This window comes from Martes martes, assembly GCF_963455335.1.
Source record: "Martes martes genome assembly, chromosome: 5".
Lineage (NCBI taxonomy): Eukaryota > Metazoa > Chordata > Mammalia > Carnivora > Mustelidae > Martes > Martes martes.
In genome coordinates this window covers 157,806,474-157,831,293 of record NC_137892.1, presented here as the reverse complement: position 1 = coordinate 157,831,293, position 24,820 = coordinate 157,806,474, and the positions used below count along the sequence as shown (strand labels likewise).

Below are 24,820 nucleotides of genomic sequence, written 5' to 3'. Positions count from 1 at the left end.
TCAGCCACTGTTAGTCGAGCCACTGTGAGTTGGGGTATTTGCAGCCCAGGAAAACCTTCTCTTCCAGCCTGGACCCAAACCAAACTTTCCCCCACAGCCCTGCTTCTCTCCCTAACCTGCAGGCCTCAGACGGTTCACAAGGACTCTCCCAGATGCTCTGGAATCCCTCCTCTCCATTTCCCCGCCTGGCTGAGGCCCACATCGCTGCTTCCTTTTCCTCTCCCTCTCCGGAGGGACCCATCTTGTCCCTAAAACCATCGGTCACGTGGGACTCTGCAAGCCCAGCTGTGGAAGAAACGAAGGGGTGGGTGTGGATCCTCGACATCGCGGGGACCCTTCTCGTTCCTGTCTTCCAGAATGGAAGCTCGTGGGCTTCCCTCCCGGAGGCCCAGGATCAATGGGAAATGGCTCCAAGTTGGCCACGGTGCACGGTGGTGAACAAGGTCCCACCCTGAGCCCAGGAGCCAAGTGGAAAGGCCCTCCCCAGGGTCCCACCTGATGGAGGGCACATCCTGGAGGGCCCAGGCCTGGGTGGGAGGGGAACGAGGTGGCCTTTCTGGATCTGCAGACTCAGAGGGGCCAGTGGGGGTGACCACGGTCCAGCCTAGGGTTCATGGGAAGTCGGCAGCCGCGGCAAGAAGGAAGAGCCTTTCCTGGCACGGACTGGCTCGGTCCCAAACGGCTCCTCCCGGCCACGTGTGGCTGCTGAGCGCCTGGCATGAGGGCCGGGGCTCCCAAGGAGCTAGGCTGGTTCGTGGGATTTAATCTAAAGTAATTCAAATCTAAACACTGAAACTTGACCCTGTACCCCTTCCCAGTGATGCAGCTCCAGGCCCTGGGCCTGGAAAATGCCATTTTAGAAAATCACTTCCTAGGAGAGAGTCACTGTAATCCATCATTCTTTATTAGCTTTTAGAAAAAGCCACACATTCAAAAAGTAAGTTTATTGGCTTGATGTAATTAGGTCAATGAAACCCTATTTCAACTTCAGGATTTCTCACAGTGCAATGTATAAACATGACAGACCGATCCATATTAGGACAGACAAATGCCCCATGAAGCTGGGCTTTGAATCTGAGTTTATAGTTCACGTTCTTCACGGCTATGCCGCGCTCATCATCTTAAAGGATGTACTTAATTAAAACGCAAGAAGTCCACATCTGAGCTGTCAGCAGGTCCATAAACAGCCGTAAAGATTTTATTTATTTGACAGGGACAGACACAGCGAGAGAGGGAACATGAGCAGGGGGCAGTGGGAGATGGAGAAGCAGGCTTCCCGCTGAGCAGGGAGCCCCATGCAGGGCTTGATCCCAGGACCCAGGGATCATGACCCGAGCTGAAGACTGAGCCCCCCAGGCGCCCCGGCAGCCCTAGGTTCTTACAGTTAGGATATTACCCTATCATTCAAATTCTTTGTTTAGGGGCTTTTTTTACATGTTAAAAGTTAAATTGTATCATGCATTAACAGAGAAAATAATGAGTTTCAGGATTCCCTGATTTATATAAAGCAAAAATTAAATCAGATGATCCAATATCCCAAAGCACGTTTCTGGGTGCAAGCAAGCTGTTTTGAGGAAGTTACGCTTGGCCACAGCTAAACATACTTGTGCAGCCACTCAAGTAAATTTCTTCTTGCCTCATCAATATAGGGCTTGTCTTCCGCTGAACAATCTTCTCTCTTTCGATGCACGAAGCCATGGGTTTGCCCAGAAAATGTTTTAATTTGATATTCCACTTTGCAGTGTTTTTTCAACTTCTGGGTCAGCAAAGAGACCTGACAGACAAAAGGATTTCATGATAGTATGATTTTAACAGTCTAGTCATGGTTTCCAGTCCCCAAATCCTCTCTGAATGCTCAGAAAAGAAATTTAACATCAGTGCCTTAAGTTCTGTAGCTATTATGAATTTTTTACTTTTATACCTAATAGTCCTTATAACCTCTGGCAAAGGAGAGGACTCCCAGCAATACAAAAATGATACAATATCAGTTATTTGAAACTGTATTGATATCTTTAGTATACCATTCAATATATGTAACAAAATATTCAATATATTCAAGTAGAAATTATTTTAAATTTGTATTAATATAATGTATTAGTTATGAATAATAATAATTTCTAAATAACTGCTTTAGAACCAGTTTTCTTCTGCTTTTTTCTTATCAACGTACTGGGTTGAACATACCCAACTTTTTTTTTTAAGTAAACCCCCCCAACAATGTCAGGCTCAAACTTATGACCCAAGGTCAAGAGTTGCAAACTCCATGGAATGAGCCCACCAAGTGCCCCACACCCACGTCTTTAAGGACACACACCTTATCTTAACTCGTGGTTTTTTTTTTTTAAGATTGTATTTATTTATATGACAGACAGAGATCACAAGTAGGCAGACTGGCAGGCAAAGAGAGAGAGAGAGGAAGGGAAGCAGGCTCCCTGCTGAGCAGGAAGTCCAATGCGGGGCTCGATCCCAGGACCCTGGGATCATGACCCAAGCCGAAGGCAGAGACTTTAACCCACTGAGCCACCCAGGCACCCCCTCATGGGTTTTTTTTAAGATTTTATTTATTTGAGAGAGAGAGAGAACACAAGTGGGGGGAGCATTAGAGGGACAGGGAGAAGTAGGCTCCCTACTGAGCAGGGATCCCCATGAGGGGCTCAATTCCAGGACCCTGGGATCATGACCTGAGCCGACTCTTAACCCACTGAGCCACCCAGGCGCCCCATCACCTTTATAACTTTAACACTGAGAAATATTTGGAGCAACAAATGAACCTTTGGGACATTTTCCTTGAAAGGTCAAGTCATGTTACTAAATATAGAAATGAGAAGAGGGGTAGGTGGCTCAGTCAGTTAAGTGTCAGACTCTTGATTTTGGTTCAGGTCATGATCTCAGGGTCATGAGACTGAGCCCCGGGTCCTGCCCGTGCTCAGCAGGTTCCGTGATCTGCTCGAGGATTCTCTCTCCCTCTCCCTCTGCCCCTCCACCCACTCATGAGCATGCACTCTCTCTAAATAAATCCATCTTCAAAAAAAAAAAGAGGAAAGATGCCAACTTACTTGCTCAAGGGGAATCACAGCATCATTTTCAGCAAAAATGAACAACGTGGGGTTCTTTAAACTGTGCACATCTTCAGAGTCCTTGACGATGCCTGGAAGATGGGGGACAGACGCGTGGGGTAGGATTTCCAAACATGGGCCTCAGAAATCTCTGTGGGTTTGGTTTGATTTTTCAAAGTAAAATATGTGCTTTGGGGGTTCAGTTTATTTCCTTTTTTGGTGATTCCACAGAAGTGGCCTGGCCTACAAAATCAGTCTCAAAGAGAAACTTACCTCACTAGACCTTCCTGCTCTGTACTTCATGAGAAGTCAGGCCAGAAATAGTGGAATTAGACCACTGTCTCCTGCCCAGAGACAAGAGCAGCCTGAAAAACGCTCCCTTGTGCGACGATGCCTTCCTTTACAAACAGCGGACGAACTTTCAAATCTGGACCATCTGGCCCCTCCTGTTCTAGAAGTCTCTCACAATCCACAGAAGCCCCACAGCGTCGGACCTCAGTTTGCCAAGTGGCTTCATACATAAGGTGGGGCGGCTGTTCCCCAGGCTATGTGCGCTCCGACCAGACCACGGTTGTGACATCACGGGTATGACGTCACAGGTGTGGTACCCGGTCCTCACAGGCCCTCTGTACAAGTTACCTTTCATCCTTCGTTTCAGAATTTTAGCGCGTATTTGGTCCAAAGCCTGCTCTGCCCTGGGCATTCAGACCGCCGCTGGGGGTCTGTCCGCCATCTGTCCGCGATCTGAAGCCATTTTAAGGGAACTAGTGTTAAAGGAAGTTATTCTGACATTGTGAAGGAAGTTTTATTCAAGAAGGACCACCAGAATGAGGTCTGGCTATAGGAGACAGAGATCGATCGCTCAACCCGAAAACCAGGACAAGTGGGGATTTAGCGCCAAGGAGCAGGGCGCGGGGGCAGCGGGTGGAAAATGACTCAGAGCCAGCATCAGAGGACGACGGATTCCGACCGACGTGACGGGATTCCGGATCACGCGATCCCGAGGGTTGGGGGTGAGGAATGTGGTCAGACATCCAAAGTTGGGGGATTCTCACTAGGCTTACCCAGTGGGCCACGGACAGAGCCCGGTCGGACCCCCCCGCCCCCCGAAAGAGGACTCACAGAGGAGCCTGGCTCAGGTGTGGTCGGGACAGGGTCCAAGTCAGTGGGAAGAAGAAAACAATGGGCACCTCCTGCTCCCGTGTCCGGTAGGCAGCACAGCAAAGCCAAGCAGCCCAGAGGGCCTCCCCTCCCCTGTAGCCCCTCTCTAGGAGGCAGGGAGCCACGGGAGGGCTGGCCACGCCCCCTGACCCCCTCTGTTAGGGCCACCATGCATCGCTGGACAGCAAAGGTTCGACGCCCCCAGGCGTCTCCTGAGTCCTGCCAGTCCCTCAACGCACGCAGTGCGCAACAGCGGCCGGAAGGGGGAGCCGGCGAGGCGCCCACGCAGGAGAGCCCGCATTCCACACAAGGTGACAGTCATCCCCGTTGTGCCCAAAGCCAACGGACAACGTATTCTCCTTGGTGTAAGTGAGTATATTTAAAGGATTTTTTTTTTAATGCTAAAAGTAAGCAAAATTACCACAGCGAACCACCACTGATGCAGATAGGAATCCTCGGTCTGTAAGTGTAGGACATACGATCATGAAAGAAAACCGAATTCCCTTCTGTGTCTTTTTTCTTTTCTTTTTTACAGGCTTATGGTCCGCTTCTCCAGCACGGACCTATACGCCACGTCCCCGCGCACACGTGCTCTTGCTTCGTTGCCATGACAGCGGCGGTCCGCCGGCCGGCGCGTTCACGCACCGCTACACCGCTCGTCCCTCCCCTCCCCTCCTTCCTTACGCCTGCACCGCGCAGTCTGACCCTCCCGTCTTGGGGCAGCGGTGCACGGTGTCCCTCTGAAGGCACGGGGCCGGCGAGGCCCCACGATCCCGGAGATACACGTTACCCCCGTCGCCCTCGGGCTCGGGGACGGTCCCGACCGCACAGCGCGGGGACCGGGGCTCCGCGTCCCAGGGACAGCTCCGCCTCCGGCACCCCCCCCCCCGCCCCTCCACTCTCAGGGCGGCAGAGCCGAGCCCCTGCGGACGGGCCGACCCTCCCCCAGGCCTCCCGCTTCCACCGCGTCGCGTCGGACGCACGAGGCGGATTTACCGTAGACGGACACCCCCGCCCGGAGCTCGGGGTACGTCATCATCACGTGGTGGACGGCCACGCCCCCCCAGCAGAATCCCACGACGCCGATCCTCTGCGCGCCGCACTGCCGCTGCAGGTACGTCAGGACGGCGTCCACCTCCCTGGAACAGAACGTTCGAGAATCAGGGGGGGCGCCTGGGCGGCTCCGTCGGTGGAGCCACCGCCTTCGGCTCAGGTCGCGATCCCGGAGGCCGGGATCGAGCCCCACATCGGCTCCCCCTCGGCGGGGAGCCCGCGTCTCCCTCTGCCCCTCCCCGCCTCGGGCTCGCCCTCTCGAAGAAAATCCTACAGAGAAGAACGGCGGCCAGAGGCCCCTTGTCGGTGGACTCTGAAGAGCCAGCCTCGGACACGCGGGCGCGGAGCGGTCGCCGGCGCGGGGATGCCGGCCGAGGGGCACGGACTCCGGTTCGGAGACCGCGAGCCCCGGGCTGCAGCGTGCCGCGGGGGCGGAGTCAGGGACACGGGGGAGGCCGCTGCTCTCCGTGCGCGCGGGCCGCGGAGAGCGCCGAGCGCGTGTTCCCGCCGCCAAAAAGAAAGTAACCCTGGGACAGGGCAGCGGGGTTGCCAAAGGCTAGGGTGGCAGTCATTGTGCGATATATAAACGTGTTGAATCAACACTGTACACCTTACACTTACACAACATTCCGGGTCGACTGTATCTCAAGAAGCAGGGGCAGGGGGCGGGCAAAAAAAAACAATCGAGAGGCATTCCGTGAGCCCCGTCTCTCGCCCCCCCACCCCCCACCCCGCAGGGGGCGAGCGCGGGACAGCAGGTGCTCGGCCCATGGGCAGTCACGGGGCTTCCGCGGCCGCTCTGCCTCCGCGGTCTGCGATTCTTGCTTTTGGAGCTCTGTCCTCCCCCGGGGCTGCCGCAGGGATGCACATCGCCCCACGGCTCTCCCCACAGGTCTCGCCACCAAGCACAGCCTCCTCCAAGCGCCTGACAGAGCGGCGGGCGGGTTCTTTGCAAACCACAAATCACACCATACCACAGCCCAGCTGAGAGCTGAGCCCTGGCCTTCCACAGCCTCCCAGTAAAGGCCAAAGGCCAAAGCACAGCGTCCTACGACCTGAGCCCAAGATCCATCCCCGCACGGAGCAGCCCAGCCTGCTCGCCTCTGACAAACACGAGCCCCAGCCGGGCAGCTCCCCAAACTTCACTCCCGCAGCTAACACCCCGACTCCAGACCGCCGGTCTCCTCCCGTGCCCAAAGAGCAGAGCGGGACTTGGAAAGCTGCCAGCACGATGTAAGCCAGGAGAACACCAGGAGTGGCCCTGTCTTTGCAAACGGTTTATTTGCAAATTGCTTGTTGGGAACTCAGTGTATTTTCAGCTAGAAGCAATACACCCAAACGGAGGTAGGGAAGTAAGGCCAGCCAGAAAGTTCTGGTTTGATCGGATAAGGAAGAAATGCTACAGCTTAAAAAAGAGAGAGCAAGCCATTCTCTCGCACTTCCTCTCCCTTTTGGTCATAGCATATCCTGGAGCACCTTTAAATAAATGGATTCTACTGCTAAGTACAGGGCACTTAACAGTCCTCATGTGAGCGGTAATTAAGTAATTCCGCAAAATAACATGGAAAGAGCAATAGTTCTTGACATTTGGGGTTTTAATTTTTCCTCGGATGCTTTGATCTCAAGAGTAACTGCCTTAATTGGAGGAGACGAGGAGGAAGAGGTTACTTCTTTAAAAACACTTGAGCTCGTGTGAACATGTCTTTGCTGGTGCTGCTCTGCATGTGTTCCCTACTTTTCTGGAAGCACCAGGGTTCAGCTTTGGATGAAGCTCTCCTCCCACCCACCAGTGCTTGGTTCATATACCTTGGGGGATTCTGCACTAGGTACCAGTTGTGAAGTGTGTGGTGCAGGCTGACCAGCAGAAAGCATAGCCATTTCCTGGCCACAATGACTGATTCCAGGACAGACCTATGACTGAGCCATAGCCATTAGGGCAAAATGTGAATTTTGCTGGGTTGCCGGAAAAGGGACCAATGGAAGGCTGGAGCTGCTGCAGCCATCTTGTCACCCAGCGGCAAGGGCTGCCTGAGAATGGAGCCAGTGTACAGGCAACCTAGTAGAGAAATATTGGAAGGCAAGTCCCGGAGACAGTTTCTGTACTAGGAACCAACCCCTGCTTCAAGCCAGAAACTACCTCTTTTCAGCTCTATAAACCAATAGACCCCATGACTGCTTAGGCAGTAAGCATTCAAGATGGGTTTTGTGTTACTTAGGAACACACTTGACCAGATACAAGGATTTCAGTCTCCTTTCAAAGTGTTTCTATCTCCCCTCCCCCCCCCCGCCTTTTTTTGTTTTGTTTTGCTTTGCTTTGTTTTTTGAGAGAGAGAGAGCACACACGGGCAGGGAGTGGGATGGGGCGGAGGAAGAGGGAGAGAGAGAATCTCAAGCAAGCACGGAGCCCAACATGGGGCTTGATCTCACGATCCTGAGATCATGACCTGAGCTGAAATCAAGAGTCACACGTTTAACCCAGTGAGCCTCCCAGGTGCCCCAGTGTTTCTCTGTCTCATTTTTGTTTAAAATACATGGCTCTCCCTTTCCCCTGTGGAACAGTACCGCGGGGCCGCTCCAACATCTGCCAGAAATGATCACTCTGCTTTGTGCTCACAAACGGCAGGCAGACCCCCCCCCCCACAGTTTTTCCTCAGAAAGTCGCAAAGGTTCTAACTATTCTCCCCCGACCCCAGCCCCGCATGGAAAACTGAATTCCACAGTCGCATCCCGGTCTCTGTGGTTCTCTTGTGTTTCTAATTTTTCTCTCCGCATCTGGCTTTTGTTTTTCTTGGGGTTGCAGGTTAGGGGTGCAGGTCTCCTGGGAGGGACTAGGAAAAGGTTAAGTGTGCAGGAGGCTTATCCCCAGGAATCTCGGGGCCAACGCTGAGGAAGGGGAGGGAAGGACGCAGAGCCAGGCAGGGGGGGCAGCCGGCTGTGACAGTCTCCACACAGGCCCCAACCAGCTCCTCAGGGAGGCTTGGAGCCGGGGTGGCCACGGAGGGGCCTCCTGACTTGAGGCGAGGAGCCAGGCCTACACAGCCCTGCAGGAAGTCTCCTCAGGGTGGGGCAGAGGAAGACAAGGCAGCTGATGTCCCAGAGCCAGTCCCCTGGACCACTGCTGGCCTGGTCTCCCGCCCATAAGCTCGGCCCGCAGCACAGGCCCCTGCGAGAAGGGGTTCCCAGTGAGTGTGGGGCGTGAAAACGGGGCTGAGAAGCCCCAAAGGGGCACTCAGCAGGGCCCCAGGCCCCTTTGGGCTATGGGCAGGGGTCTGCCTGGGGTCCACCAGCCCTGGGTGCAGCTCTTGAAGGGCATTCTGGTGGGAGAAGGAAAAGAAAGTTCCAGGGACCACATGCCCATGGGCAGGGCCCCACATTCTTAGCAGTTTCCCCAACCTCAGCTGGGGGAGCAGCTTATCAAACCCAAGGCTCACGTCCGGTGACAGGGAAGGAGAGGGTTCAGAAGGACAGACGGCCAAGGTGATTCAGGGCCAGTGTTGGGGGAACCTCCCTTGCCCTGGGCTCACACTGACTTGTTCAGGAGAAGCTTGGCATCAGAGAACTTTCCTGGCCCCTTTTCCCCTCCACACTTAGCCCAGACGGAAGGAGCTGTCTGGACGGCAGCTAAGTGCTCTGTTCCTTGCTTCTGGGCCACGGCAGCTAATTCAATAAAAAGCTGAAATCCTGGGGGGATCCCCCTCTTTTACTTCTCACTGCTCCCTGGACCCTGGCAAGATGGCAGTCCTGGCCTGATGGGCCTGGGGTCAAGACCTGAAGTCTCTCAGCAGGGGAGGTGGGGGGGGGGGTCAGGTCTAGGCTGGGGGAGGGGACAGCCCTTTGGGTTTCCTGTCAGCTGAGCCCTAAAGGGGCTGGCCCCTGACCCAGCTGCTTTTCTCTGCCCACTGCCTCGACTGGTTCTGCAGCCTGGACAGGAAGGAAGGAGTGTTGGCCCTATGCACCTCGAAAGCACCCTTGTCAAGGGAAATCGGGCCACCCACAAAGTGGCCCTTCCACAACGTTCCCTTGGCATGAGCGCCACAGAGTTGCTCAGAGAGGGAAGCAGACGAGCTTGCTGGCGTCCCCCCTTCCAGGCCACACACAAGCTCCATGAAAGCCCGTTTCCTTAGGCACTAGCTGTGGCCCTGGAAGTCCCACACGAGGGAGGGTGGGGGGTGTCTGAACAGTGAAGCCGCACCCGCTTCTCCCTGCAGCCTCCGCTCTCCCGGGGGGTCCTGGGATGGGAGCAGAGGGGGGATGGGGAGACACAAACATGGGCGATAACTTACTTATCGATCTTCCTGGCATCTCTTGTTTTCAACCACTCCGGGAAGGTGGACCAGTCCCCAGACGGGTGCCATGGCTCCTGACCTACGAAGAAGTCCGGGACGATGGTCCTGTCAAACAGGGACATTCATTGCTCTTCATTTCAGAGCTGCAGGGCTTTGCTGACATTCATGAAGAAGCCTGTTACGATGGTGATTCTGATTCACAGTGGGGACCACGAAGGCCAAGTGTGATCGCATCAAAGAGGCCAGCTGGCGCCAGGCCAGACCACTGGGGATTTCACAACCGTAGGTGCTCGGCCTCTGCCAGCCTCCTCGGAGCCCAGCCCATCTGAAATGACAAGGCGATCCCGCGGGCACAGTCCCCAAGGGACGGATGACCCGGGAAGGAGCCCCAGAGCCCCCTCCCCCACCCCGGGAGGCGCCGCCTGGCTCAGCTGGCCTTCTGCGTTAGCCCCAGGTCAGAGGGTACACCTGGGTCGCTCGTCCAGTCACGATGACCAAGCACTTTTCCCCCAGCCTCCGCCCAGGATGCCGACAGGGCACAACATCCTGCTCAGAGGGAAAGGTCTCCTGCAGGTTCTAAAACAGGCAGCAGAGAGAAAACAAGCCAGTTCCCCCGAGTCCGTGACCCTCCTCCACGCGAGTCATGCCCACCCCCACCCCCCGCCCCAAGGCTGGGTCCACGCCACGCCGGCCCGAGACTCGCTTCCCAGAATACAGGCCGTGGCCACAGATGGAGGAACCCGGCTCCTCCTGCCAAGGTGGAAGGAACCCTGGAATCCGGGTCAGAAGAACCCAAGTTCAAGCCCCAGTACTGCGCCCGCCTGCACCGTGACCTTATTAACAAGTCACTTTTAGCCTCATTTTCTCGGTCTGGTGAACAGATGGCCCTGGCCGACCTCAGCGGGTTATTCCGACGGCAAAGCGGGCTGGATAAGTGGGAGAGCTCTGTACGTCACGGGAGCCTTTGCTCATCGTTTGTGTTCCGTCTCCAGCTAAGGACCCACCGTAGGACAACGGAAGCCACCACGCCAGGGCCAGCCTGCGGGGTCACTGGGAGGATGAAGGACACATCCCTGTAACGCCCTCTGCTCGGGATCCATCCAGCCTAGCCTCGGGACAACCGGGGTTGGCCATGGGCATCTCACTGGGTTTGCCCCTAGTAAGTCACGTGGCCTCCTGTTCCAGACATCTGGGGGCATGAAAAAAATGAAAACTCAAGCGCAAATCCTCTTTGCCGTCTGCACTAACGCTGAGTCACACAACAGTGGGCGTGTGACCTTCAAATCGATTTCTCTGGTAGGAAAACAAGGTCGGTGCACACTGGATTTGCAGCTTTTTGAGAAAACAAAGGAAATCGCGGTGCGCCCCACTCGGGGCTGGTGGGTGGTAGGCTGTCTGAGGCTGGAGGGAAGGACCGGCCCCTCTCCTTCGTGTTTACGGATACTGTGCCAGGACCTGGCGTGATGGGAAGCGGACAGGTGTGTTCTCAATACTCAATCCGGCAAAGGCCTAACCTTCAGGAGAGGAGTGAGGTCTCACAGCACCGTTCCGGAACCCCTGGGAACTCGGACAGGACCCTGATCGCTTGTGTTTAGCGTGTGTTTCGCCCAGGCTAACCATGGGTGCCCTGCTTGTAAAATCTGACCCAGCTGAGACGTGTCCAAGGCCAAGGGGCAGATCCATTACAGAGCCAGCAAGGGAGGCCTGCCCCAGGTGCCCTGCACCTCTGCCCAGGCAGGCCCCGCATCCGGCAGTAACTCCCTCCAAGTCCAAGGGGTCTACAGGCCCAGGCAGGGCAAGGAGGAGCGGAAGCCCCGAGGGGGTCGGGGGGGGAGGGGAGGCCGCGGGGGGAGTGGGGGTTGTCTGGGTGCAATGGCAGCCTCTGGACGCCAGGTGGTGTTCGGCTCACGTGACATTCCCCATTTTGTGGGGTGGGCACCATGAGATGAGGAAGTAGTAACCTAACTTAGAATGCAGGTGGGGCTTTTTGGCTTTGGTTTTGTTTTCCCTGAAGGGACCATAACAGATCACAGAAATCTCCAGGAATTTAATTAAAAGAACAGAACTTCCTACGTACGTGTATCCATTTCCTGCAATCAGGTCTGCCATGTATCTGGTATTGGGCAACTGCCAGCCAAATATATCTTGAATGACGATCACAGCCTTGCCCGTGTGGAAGGGGGGCTTGGTCACGTAAGCCTTGATGTGCTCGACTTGAACTTCCTGTCCCATCCCTCCATACTCTAGCCTGTGCCCAATGTCACACGGACAAGGATGAGCCTCATTAGCCATTGGAGAGATTGAAGGTGGCCTACAGAGAGAGAGAGAAACATGCATTATATTCTGAATGGTGCAAATCCAAAGATGATAAACAGTAAGTAAACGAGAATCGAGAGTGTAAAAACTATTTGCATTGTGTATTTCATGGAGGAAATCGCTAGTAACTTGTGATTCTGAGTGGGGCTAACAGGAATCCATTTCCATTACAAACACTAGAAATACCAGAGGGAATGTAACCAACAGATAAAAATTAAAATGGTGGAGCCCGAAAAGGAAACAATCCCCAGCCAGGATTGGAGAGGAGACTTGAAGCCAGGGTCACGGTGGCAACGAGCAGATATTAAGTGAGCCTAGCGATCCTGGGGAGCAGCCTAGACCCAGGAACAAGCGCTAATACCCCCTGAGATGGGGATTTGTGACTGAGACCCCACACAGTGTCAGAACTCCCAAGGTTTATATTTATTGGGGAAAATAATAACAAAAAAAAGAACAAAAGAAAAAAATAAATAAAACTCTACCAACAAGGACTAGAACGAAGGTTAGAAAGCCCAGGGAGGGGAAAAAAGAAACCAATCCCCCGAAATTTCCCCTCTCCCTTCAAAGTAGGAATTCGTAGACAGTGAAATGAACCCAACAAGTGACCCTGGGCAGCGAGATCCCTGGGCACCCCGCAGAGGCAAATGCAAACCTCCTTAGAGCAAGACTTCCACAATCTAGGACAAAAGACGCTACCCCTGAAGAGGGTCGGCAAAGGCGACAGCCTGAGGGTGGCTGGGGTCTGGATGCCATGTGCAGGGACCGCCAACTGGTTTTGTTGGCAGACGGCATGAGGGGGAGGGGCAGGACCAGGCAAAGAGGAGTCGGTGACGAAGAGGATTTTTTCCCCCCGAGCAACTGGAAAAGGGTAGCGCGTCTTTCAACGAGAAGGGGGAGACTCAGGACGAGCAGGTTCGAGGAGATCAGGTCTTAAAAGTGGGGTGGTAAGTCGGAAACGTCTGTCGGACAAGGTGAGTGGCAGCTCCTAACAAGAAGATGAGGGCCGGGGTCCAAGCAGAAACGACAAGCTGGAAAGAGTCAGCAATCCACAGCCCAGCCTCTTTTTTTTTTTTTTGCAGATTCCATACACACGAATTTGCCTCGTTGCAAAATTTACTGCAACTCCAAAATCAGTATTTGTCGTGCTTTCGCCACCATCCACAGACTTCTGTAGAGCAGTGGCAGATCTGAGTCACTGACACGCACGGTCCCTGCCAAGGTCGAACAAGGCAACGCTCTGCCTCCTCATTCAGCCCCCACTGCACACGAGGATCCACTGGCTTTCTGTTGAGTCCCACACCTTCTGCATTTTGTGCTTTCGATGGCAACTTCATTGTTTATGAACAGACTCCAGGCGTAGTGCTGAAGAGCTGTCTCGTGATCCTAAGGGCTCCACGTGCCCCCAAAGATAATACGGACGGTAGACAAACCCGCTGATGGCAGGTTCAATGTCAATGAATCAACTCTATTATTAAGTAAGGTGTCTCTACGCAGAAACACACATAAAACAAGGTGACCCACTGACCAATGGACAGAAATGGGACCAGAGGCTCAGAGCGGTGGTTCGGGATTTGCTAGTCTGCTATCCACCTGACTTTATCCACCATGACTACATTTGGCCCTTAACGCGGGTTTTAACTGCACGGGTCCACGTACACGTGGCTTTTTTTTCCATAAATACATTCTAGGACCGTAAATGTATTTTCTTTTTTATAACATTCTCAACATTTTCTTTTCTCTAGCTTACTTCATGGCAGGAATACAGTATTTAACACATGTTAACATGCAAACTATGTGTCAGTCATCTGTCTATGGTACCCGCAAGGCTTCCGGTCAACAGTAGGCTATTAGGAGTTAGGTTTTGAGGAGTCAAAAGTTCTAGGCAGATCTCTGACTGCACGGCGGTCAGCACTCCCAGCCCCGGTGTTGTCCAGCTACGGTGTAAATAATGAGAATCAGCTGCACATCGTATTTAGAACCTTGAGAGTGAACGGCATCATGAAGGGAACGACAGTAGATAAAGAAGAGAAGGATCTAGAAGATCCAGCCCTAGGACCTTCACCATTAAAGGCTTTAGGGAGTAAGAAGGTGCAAGCGAGTGAGTCTGAGAAGAAACAGCGAGTGAGGGGGAGGAACCCGAAGTCATGGGCCTGAAGCCACGTGAAGACAGGGTTTCCAGGAGGCAGAGTACAGACCGAGACCTTCTGCAAGAAACCCTGAGAGAGGCACAGGGCTAAGCAAGGTGGACGTCAGGGTGACCTCCGTGAAAACAGGTCTGGAGGGCCGGGGTGGGCCAGACGGCAGCAGGCTGCAGAGGACGGCAGGAGAGAACCAGACCCGGTGAACACAGAAGCTCGTCATGACTTTTGCCAGAAACGGGAGCAAAAGGAGTGAGCAGAAGACGGAGGGAAGATAGGGCAACAGTCGTTTTATTTACTTTTATATTTTTATTATATATTTATATGCTTTATATTTATATCTATTTATATTTATTGTTATTATATTCTAATTATCATTTATATTTTATTTTTAAGATTTTATGTGTTTATTTCAAAGAGAGAGGGAGTGAGAGAGAAACTGAGCAGGCGGAGAGGCAGAGGCGGAGAGAGAGAGAGAGAAGCAGACTCCCCGCTGAGCAGGGAGCCTGATGCGGGGCTCGATCCTGGGATCATGACCTGAGCCGAAGGCAGACGCTTAACCCACTGAGCCACCCAGGCGCCCCTGTTTTTATAATGAAGAAATGTCAGCACAGTTCCATGTGGATGAGGATGGTAGCTCACACCGGAAAACAAAGCACAAGCAGACCAAACTGACGACGCGAGGGGCACAGGGTCAGCCCAGGGAGAAGGTCAGCTTCCCCGGAAGCTCGGGCGGGTCCTCCACGGTCCGGGAGGGAAGGCAGGAGGCTGTGTGCATGTCCCCTCCCTGCTTCTTCGTGGAGAACCGAGAGCCGTGTCAGCAGTGAGGGGGAGAGCGGGGGACGTCGGAAGGGACAGGAGAAGAGGGAAAATGAAGGACCAGGGAAATGTACACGGTCCCTGAGGCTGTGTCCCTCCAGCCCCGCCCCGCAGCAGGACGGTGGCCCGAAGAGGGCAGAGAGACGGAGCAGAGCAAGACCGGGCTCTGGAGGTCCCGGGCATAAGGTGGACATGGGAGATAAGACGCGACAACCCTGAGGGACCCAGGGGAGCGGACGGGTCCCAGTGGAGCCCCACCTACCGCTGGGCAGCCCGGCCAGACGGAGAGAAGCCCGAGGAGGAAAGCAGAAGGAACCTGTTAGAGAACACCGTCTTCTTGACTCTTGGCGTAAAGCAGCATTCCTGGCGCGCCTGGGTGGGTTAGTGGGTTGAGCCTCTGCCTTCAGCTTGGGTCATGATCTCGGGGTCCTGGGATCGAGCCCCGCATCAGGCTCTCTGCTCAGCGGGGATCCTGCTTCCCCCTCTCTCTCTGCCTGCCTCTCTGCCTACTTGTGATCTCTGTCTGTCAAATAAATAAAAAAAATCTTTTTTTTTAAATAAATAAAATCTTAAAAAAAAAAAAAAAAGCAGCATTCCTTACACTAGACCCAAAAAACACAAACCAGAAGGAAAAGGGTTAATAAAGTTCACAAAGTGTGTATTAGGCTGCTCGAGCTTCCATAACAAAATAGCACAGGCAGGGCAGCTGACATGACAGAAAGGTATTTCTCCCCACTCCAGAGGCTGGACATCCCAGATCGGGATGCCCACAAGCTCGGTGCTGAGAGGGACTCTCCTCTTCGCTTGTGACAGCCGCCTTCTTGCTGTGTCCTCACAGGCACCCACAGAGAGAACAAGCTTTCCGGCTCTTCTTACAAGAGCACTAATCCCATCCTGGAGCTCCACCCTCAGGACCTCCTGTAAACAGAATCAGCAAAGGCCCCGCCTCCAAATACCAACACGTTGGGGGTTACAGCTCCCACCTATGGACTTAGCGGGGGACACAAGTCCATGCACAGCAGTGGCCAACTGTAAAATCCACTTGTAAGACAACTGGGGGAACCGAACTGACTAGATATTTGATGGCACTGAGCATTACTGTTATTGGGGGGGTGGATAATACTATCACAGAGATGGGTGTGTGTGTGTGTGTGTGTGTGTGTGTGTACAATCCTTAACCTTTTACGGCTACATGCTAGTGTATATACAGACAAAAAAACTACATGTCTGGAATTTGCTTCAAAATAGCCCAGGGGTGGTAGAGGTGGGGAAGAGTTATTATTTGAGATATCATTCTCAAAGCAGAAGATTTAATGTCTAAATAAGACACAGGAAAAATTCTTGGGGCACCTGGGTGGCTCAGTCAGTTAAATGTCTGTCTTCAGCTCAGGTCATGATCCCAGGATCCTAGGATCAAGCCCCATGTCAGGCTCCCTACTCAGCAGGGAGTCTGCTTCTCCCTCTCTCTCTGCCTCCCAATCCCCTTGCCTGTGTGCTCGCGTGCTCACTCTCTCTCTCTCTCTTGCTCTCAAATAAATAAAATCTTTTTAAAAATTTTTTTAAAAGGAAGAATTCTTGGAGCACCTCGGTGGCTCAGTCGTTAAGCATCTGCCTTCGGCTCAGGTCATGATCCCAGGGTCCTGGGATCGAGCCCTGCATTGGACTCCCTGTTTAGCAGGAAACCTGCTTCTCCCTCTCCCACTCCCTCTGCTTCTGTTCCCTCTCACTGTCTCTCTCTGTGCCAAATAAATATATAAAATCTTAAAAAAAAAAGTAAATAAAAAGGAAGAATTCTTACAAATCAACAAGAAACAGACAACCCAAGAGAAAAATGCTTCAAATATATGAACAGGCAACTCACAAAAGGGTACACCTGAATGGCACATAGACTTATGAAAAGATATGCAACCTCACTGGCATTTAAGAAATTGACTACTTTGTACATGACACAGATATACTATTTTTCACCTTGCAGATTGGGAAATGTCTGTTAGTACCAACACAGGGAAAAGGGAGGGAACACGAACAGCAACAAACTCTGGAAAGTACTCTGACAAGGTCTAGCAAAGTCAAAGATGTAGACACCCTGCAACCCAGAAATCCCACAGGTGGGTGTGGGGCTTCTATTTCCTAGAGAAATTTAGACCTCTGTGTGTGTGCATGCTTGCACACACACACACACACACACACACACACAAACACACACACTCATTCCCGTATGTGGTGAGTACAGAAGGGATGTTTTCGGTGGCACAGATGTGATGACAGTAACAGGAAGCAATCTGACTTTCAGGAGGAGAACAGGATAAACTGTGATGTATCCGTTGCTGTGGTTTGACTTACATCCCCAGAAAGACATGTTCACGTCCTAACTCCCAGAACCTATAAACGCGTCCTTACTTGGAAATAGGATCTTTACAGAAGTAATCAAGTCAAGGTGCAGCATCTGGGTGGCTCAATCAGCTAAGGGTCTGACTCTCTTGACTTCAGCTCAGGTCATGATCTCGCGTAGTCCTGGGATCGAGCCCCACATCAGGCTCCACGCTCAGCGGGGAGTCTGCTTGAGACTCCCTCTCTCTCCCTCTGCCCCTCCCCCCTCAAATAAATAAATAAATCTTAAAGAAAAGAAAAAAGTTAAGATGAGGTCACCCTGGATGAGAGTGGCCACTACCCCGGCAGCTAGTATCCTTGTAGGAAGAGGGAAATTCAGATACAGAGACACACGGAGAGGAAGGCCCCGGAAAGACACAGGCAGAGACTGGAGGGAGGCTCCTGCAAGCCGAGGAAGACGGGGCAGTGCTCGCAACCATCAGAAACGAGGGGAGAAGCAAGGAAGGATTCCCCTCTGCAGGCTTCAGAGAAAGCAGGGCCCTGCTGACAATCCTCGTTTCAGACTCCGGCCCCCAGAACCACACTTGTGTTGTCTCACGTGCCCCAGCTGGTTCGTATTTGTTACGGCAGCAACAGCAAACAAATACACTCATAAACAAAGAACACGTATATATATACACGAACCAATATGATACACCTTAGCAACAGAATGCTAGATAAAGACAACAGCCTCTTTGATGCTAAGTAAATACTAAAAAGAGAAATAACATTTCTTTTACTAATAAATATACTGTCATAAAAGTATAATGCCTGAGAATAAACACACCATCATTAGAGTGGTTCCTGGTGAGGGAGAGAGAGTGGAGACCGCTGGCTTTAGCTGCATTTGTTACATTTTATTACCTCAGGAAGTTCCAATCAAGAACAAAATGTTCACATTTTTTAAGCTTGGGTCATGCAAATATGGGTGGCTGTTAGACTCTTTCCTGCACCTCCCAGGATACTTTAGAAAGAAAATAACTAAATTTTAAAAGAAACACAAATTCAGAGCTAGTCATTTACGCAAAGAAAATCTGAAACTATTCCTCATGGTTTTGTTTTCACAAGCTCGATTATAAAACTATTATTAGTAAGAGAAGTCACAACAATCCAGGACCAACAGTGGCAAATCTTATGGCCAATGCACTCTTTGTGGACAGCTGGTTCCTTAGGCTGATTTCTGTCTTTCTTTCTTCTTTTTTTTTTTTTTTTTAAACTTAAATTCTATTTAGTTGACATACGGTTTAGCATCAGTTCCAGGAGTGGAGATGAGTGGTTCATCATTTATACACAACACCCAGGGCTCATCACAACAAGCCCTCCATAATGCCCATTACCCATCCAGCCCATCCCTCACCCATCTCCCCCTAGCAACCCTCAGTTTGTTCTCCACAGTTAAGAGTCTCTCATGATTTGTTTCTCTCTCTCTCACCCCCCTCCCAAATAGTCGTTTTGTTTCTTAAATTCCACATATGAGTGAAATCATACGGTATTTGTCTTTCTCTGACGTATTTCACTTAGCATAATACACTCTAGCTCCTTCCGCATCATGCAAATAGCAAGATTTCATTCTTTTTGATGGCTGAGTAGTCGTCCATTGTGTGTGTGCGCACACGTGTGTGTGTGCGCACACGTACACACACACATACATATATACCACTTCTTTATCCATTAATCAGTCGATGGACACTTGAACTATTTCCATACTTTGGCGATTGTTGATAATGCTTCATAAACAGCAGGGGGTACGTACTCCTTTGAATGTGTATTTTAGAATCCTTTGGCTAAATCCCTAGTAGTGCAATTGCTGGGTCGCAGGGTAGCTCTATTTTTAACTTTTTGAGGAACTGCCATACTGTTTTCCAGAGTGGCTGCCCCAGTTTGCATTCCCATCAACAGTGTAGGAGGGTTTCCCTTTCTCTGCATCCTCGCCAACACCTGTTGTCCCCTGTGTTGTTAATTTTAGCCGTTCTGACAGGTGTGAGGTGGTATCTCATGGTGGTTTTGATTTGTATTTCCCTGATGATGAGTGATGTTGAGCATCTTTTCATGTGTCTGTTAGCCATCTGGATGTCCTCTTTGGAAAAATGTCTATTTATGTCTTCTGCTCATTTCTTAAGTGGATTATTTGCTTTCAGTGTGTTGAGTTTAATAAGTTCTTTATAGATTTTGGATACTAACCCTTTATCGGATATGTCATTTGCAAATATCTTCTCCCATTCTATAAGCTGCCTTTTAGTTTTGTTGACAGTTTCCTTTGCTGCGCAGAAGCTTTTTATCTTGATGAAGTCCCCATAGTTCATTTTTGCTTTTGTGTCCCTTGCCCCTGTTGACATGTCTAGGAAGAAACTGCTACAGCCAAGATCAAAGAGGTTGCTGCCTCTGTTCTCCTCTAGGATTTTGATGGTTTCCTGTCTCACATTTAGGTCTTTCATCCATTTCGAATTTATTTTGTGTGCGGTGTTAAGAAAATGCTCCAGGTTCGTTCTTCTGCATGTGGCTGTCCAATTTTCCCAACACCATTTGTTGAAGAGACTGTCTTTTTTCCATTGGACATTCTTTCCTGCTTTGTTGAAGATTAGCTGACCATAGAGTTGAGGCTCCATTTCTGGGCTCTCTATTCTGTTCCATTGACCTATGTGTCTGTTTTTGTGCCAGTACCATACTGTCTTGATGACGACAGGTTTGTAATAGAGCTTGAAGTCCAGAATCATGATGCACCCAGTTCTGCTTTTCTTTCTCAGGATTGCTTTGGCTATCTGGGGTCTTTTTTGGTTCCATACAAATTTTGGGATCGCTTATCCTAGCTCTATAAAAAATGCTGGTCGTATTGTGTTAAGGATTGTATTAAAAGTGTAAATTGCTTTGGGTAATATAGACGTTTTAATAACATTTGCTCTTCTAATCCAAGAGCATGGAATGTTTTTCCATTTCTTTAAGTCCTCTTCCATTTGTTTTCTAAGTTTTGGTTTTTTTTTTTTTAAGATCTGATTTATTTGACAGAGAGAGAGATCACAAGTAGGCAGACAGTGGGGAAACAGGCTCCCTGTCGAGCAGAGAGCCCCGCCCAATGCAGGGCTCCATCCCAGAACCCTGAGATCATGACCTGAGCCAAAGGCAGAGGCTTAACCCACTGAGCCACCCAGGTGCCCCAATTTCCTAAGTATTTTATGATTTTCAGAGTATAGATCTTTTACCTCTTTGGTTAAGTTTATTCCTAGGTATCTTATGGGTTTGGTGCAGTTGTGAATGGGATCGATTCCTTGATTTCAGTTTCTGTGGCTTCATTATTGGTGTCCAGGAATGCAACAGATTTCTGTTCACCAATTTTATATCCTGCAATTTGCTGAATTCATGTATCAGTTCTAGCGATGTTTTGGTGGAGTCTTTTGGGTTTTCTACAGAGTATCATGTCACCTACAAATCGTGAAAGCTTGACTTCTTCCTTGACAATTTGCAAGTCCTTAGGCTGATTTCTTACCCGACTCGTCCTATGGGGCTGCGGAGACTGCAAAAAATCCTGGCCATTTCAAAGTGCCCTTGAGCCTGAATCTTTTTTATCTTCAACTGATACCCGCTTTCTAGAAGGGAAGTTTATGGCCAGGAGAGCCACCATCTGGACTGATCTGCACAAAGGGGCAGTGCCCAGGAGAGCCTGGGTATGGAAGGCTGGACTCCAGCCAGACCGGTCAATGGCACAACACTGGTCTGTGTTCTAGGTCAAGCAGATTTTCCAGGGACCTCTCCCCACTGTGGCTCCCAGGGAAAGAGCCTCAGGGCAGCTCTACTGACTGGAGGACACACGCAATGTCTGTGCATCCCTTTCAGGATTTTGGCTTTGCCCCGCCCCTCCCCAAATGACACATTGGTTAAAGGAGACTTTTCAGAAAAAAATAAAAAGATGACTCTCATAAGATTTTTTTTTTAAATGAACACATTAAGGATTTTATTGTACTCATATAATAGGAGGGAATGAGGCAGCTGTGACAGCTTGTTGGAAGGGAGAAGGAAAGAGCACAAACGTACGCAGAGTAAAGGCACACTGAGATCACAAAAGGAGAGAAAACAGATTTTCCCACAGGTGGGAGGAAGCCAACTGATCCTCCACCAGAGGGGACAGAAGTTACTAACTCACTAGTTACCAGCGACTTTACGAAGAGTCGTGGTGGCACCAAGGGGCCAGAATCAGACGACCCAGAAGGGTGTGCCACCGATGACAGAGGCTGTCCCCAAAAAACACAAAGTTTCTTCTGCGTGACATTCATCGTGAGATCACTCACAGTGAGCAAAAGGTTTCCTCCTATTGGGGGAACCCGCAGGGATGGGACAGTGGGTCTGACGCAGACAGTGGGAGCCTCATAAGAAGCCTCAAGGAGGGCTTTTCTGGAGCACCTGGCTCGCTTGGTCCGTAGAGCATGCAACTCTTGATCTTGGGGTTGTGAGTTTGAGCCCCATGTCAGGTGCAGAAATTACTTAAAATCTTTATAAAAAAAAATAAATAAATAGAAGAAGAAGGGCTCTTCTGTTTCCTAGCAGGTGGGCTTGGCGACACTCACTGGCCACCTCGAGATCGGATCTGTGGTCTCCACTAGTGAAGCCTCTGAAAGTCAGAACGCTCCTCATGGCACCAAGGATAACCAAGACGCGCCCCTGCAGAGGAGACCCTGACTGGCACCTTCTTTACGACGCCACACTGGCTAGTAGCGCTAACATCTCAGGATCCGCCAGTGACCTTCACACAAGAGGCAACAAGAGTGTGAATGACCTCAAGGCCCACTCTCCCAAAGTGACTTACAGTCCCTTAACCAAGACTCCTTCCTTCACCAAGCTCCTCTGAACTCTCTTCTCAAACAGACCCTGATTTGGGGGTTTCCGATGACGTCTCTGCCACGTTCCATTCCAGTAAGAATCCCTCTAAGTCAGTTTCACAGAATCCCTGACTCTTCAAATCTAATCTGATTGCTCATCCTCCACCGCCAACACCCACACCCCACCCCTGGGGTAAGGTCTGATCACGCTGGCTTGTCTTCTGCAAGAACCCATTTGGTCAGTTTTCCAGAACACCCATTCCCTGTGAAGCTTCCTTCCTCTCAGCCATTTTCCACCCACTGGCTCCTGCTCCACTCTTTGGCTCTAAATTCCCACTTTTCTTTGTTATTTCCGGAGTTGAGCCCAATCTCTCTCCCCCACTGTAAAACCCCAGTGTAAAACCCCACTTTACTGGTCCCTATCCCTATCCTGATGGTCCTGAGTAAGGTCTGCTTTCCATTCTTTAGCAAATGCCATGAATGAATGATTTGTTCTCCCATACCCTACAGCCCTGCTTCCCATACCAAGGGTTTCTACGATATCACAAGTCAAGACCCACAGGGATCCCTGGTGCCTGTCTGATCTGCCAATTCCCAGGGGCTGACATGTCCTGTCCCCTCTCCTAACTGGAACCTTTCTGAGGCATTCCTTTGCCCCAGATATCTCCATGCTTCCTGACTCCTCTCTTGAACCAGTTATAACATCCGCTGGTTCCCTCTTTCATGAATGAAATAGAATCTTTTAAAATGTGCTCATTTAAAAAAAAAATTTTTTTTAAGTAATCTCTACACCCAACATGGGGCTCAAACTCACAACCCCAAGATCAAGAGTCACAGTCTCTACCGATGGAGGCAGCCGGGTGTCCCAACACGTGCTCATTTTTATATCTGTATGAGAGTCACGATTTTACCTCTCGCCGAAAATTATCTTTTAACAACGCGATGGAACAACATTCCCTTTTTCTCACTGGAAGTCAAAAAGCAAGAAACGGGTGGTAAAGTGTGGTCCAGCGAGTCTGGCTTTCCTGCTCTCATACCCTCAAGGATTTCAAAATTCGTAAGTCAGACTTCCCTATGCAATGACGTTCTCCAACAGAAACAGAGAAAACAGATTTCGATGAGCAAAGGGAACCGGCGTCAATGGGACTGTAACCAGCAACGGTATCAAGGAATAAATCGCCAGAAGCTTCAGGGATTTGGAAACCATCAGCAAGCCAAACACAGGCTAAAAGGTACCAGGAAGGCCGTGGCTGAGAGGGAAGGCTCGCTGTTTTCCCAGCACTGGGTAAACAAAGCAGAAACTTGCCTGGCCACTGATTCCCGCTCTTGGAGCTGGGAAGGCTCAACCACCGCCCCACTCCTCTGTGCACTCGTCGAGGATCCTACACACGCCAACAACTCCACATATTTATTTGTCAGCAATCCTGCCTGTATTTTCCGGAGGGTACAGGTCTAGGCAGCAGGCACTAGAAAGGCAGATCCGATGAGTGCCCACCCGCCTGCACGCATGCCAGTCACGTGGCCGCCTTTGGCCTTCTCTCAAGTTCTCCTGAGGCCTGGATAGCCCTTCCCCCACACACCTGCGGGGCTCACTTCTGACCACCTTATTTTCAGTGGGCTTTGAAAACAACAGGTTGTATTTGCCCCAGGTACAGCCACCCCAGTCAAGGGACACACAGCCCTAGGGTCAAGGGTAAGAATGCTGGCTTAAATTACTAACGTAAGGAATATAGATATTTTGCAGATTCCAGACCTCCTGAGATGGAAAAGACCTCCAGGGCACAAAGTGGTCACCTGCTGGTATGACCTCATGGGCCTCCAATCAGCAGTGTCCACCTTCTCAGGAGAACCCCTCCCCGAATTTTGCCCCTAAAAGCCCTCATGTGCAAGCCATCGAGGATTCTGGACTTCTGAGCATTGGCTACCTGCCCTCCCGGGTAGCGCCACACCAATACACCAGCTGGCTCTCTCCTCTGCAAAAGCTCGGTGTCCATTTTTACCGGCTTGCTGCAGATCTGGTGGGCAAACTCTCCCTTGGTTTGGCTACATTTTGATGCAGATACGCTCATTCTCCCCGCAGGCTTATGCCGGTAAGAACTAGACAACCAAAGGTCCAGCTGTAGGTCAGTAATTCCAGAGCATTCAGCGGCATGAAAGAAAGGCACCAGATAAATGGAAAAACTTAACACGAGGTTCCGTACTACAGTATGATTTCAACTACGCTTTCCAACAATGTGGCTAAACCATGCGGGACAACACACCAAGGCGGGCTGGCCGGGGCTGCTTTTCCGCGGTGACAAGGTACAGCACCGCTTTGGTACAAAGTCAGGTTTCGAACAAGGGCTTTGATCGGCTCGTGACCCGCGCGCACGGCGGACTCGCTCTACCCCCTGCAAACGCGCGCGCGTGAGAGCAGAGCGGGCTGCGCGCGTTCCTGGGCCCGCGCAGTGCACGTACCTGTCCGCCGCCCGGAGCCTGCGTTCTCCCCGCGCGGAGACGGCCCGCCGAGCGCGGAGACGGCCCGCCGAGCCCGGGGACGGTCGGGGCGGGCGGGGCGGAGGCGCCTCCCGCCGGGACGGAAGTGGACGCGCTGACGGAGGGCGGCGGATCCCTGCGGGCCAGTGGCTGCCCCGGATTCCCAGCCTCCCGCGAAGGCCCGGCGGGAGGGAGGGAGGGAGGGGGAGGGGCAGGGGAGGAGAGGCCTGGAGGGCACGGGGCGGGGGGGGGGAGGGGAGCAGGGAGGGGCGGGGAGGGGAGGCGGCAGGGAGGCGGAGGCGGGAGGAAGCCCCGAAGCAGGAAGACGCCCCGCCCGT

At 51.6% G+C, this 24,820-nt stretch overlaps 1 protein-coding gene across 1 annotated transcript; it reads right to left on the bottom strand.

Moving 5' to 3' along the window:
• Positions 1 to 1,170: 1,170 nt before the first annotated feature.
• On the bottom strand, positions 1,171 to 24,652 carry CMBL (carboxymethylenebutenolidase homolog). The gene is made up of 6 exons (XM_080803747.1): positions 24,465 to 24,652; positions 11,634 to 11,867; positions 9,554 to 9,661; positions 5,214 to 5,356; positions 3,057 to 3,148; positions 1,171 to 1,774 (listed from the first exon to the last, which is right to left on the bottom strand). The coding sequence occupies exons 2-6, from the start codon at positions 11,846 to 11,848 to the stop codon at positions 1,595 to 1,597; spliced, it is 738 nt and encodes a 245-aa protein (XP_080659873.1). The 5' UTR covers positions 11,849 to 11,867; positions 24,465 to 24,652; the 3' UTR covers positions 1,171 to 1,594.
• Positions 24,653 to 24,820: the final 168 nt, after the last annotated feature.

Coding starts and splice junctions, on each gene's coding strand:
- CMBL (XM_080803747.1), bottom strand. CDS start 11,848: ATGGCTAATGAGGCTCATCCTTGTCCGTGTGACATTGGGCACAGGCTA. Junction 9,662..11,633: donor ATTGCAGGAAATGGATACAC/GTACGTAGGAAG, acceptor CCTGTTTGACAG/GACCATCGTCCCGGACTTCT. Junction 1,775..3,056: donor CTGTGATTCCCCTTGAGCAA/GTAAGTTGGCAT, acceptor TTTGTCTGTCAG/GTCTCTTTGCTGACCCAGAA.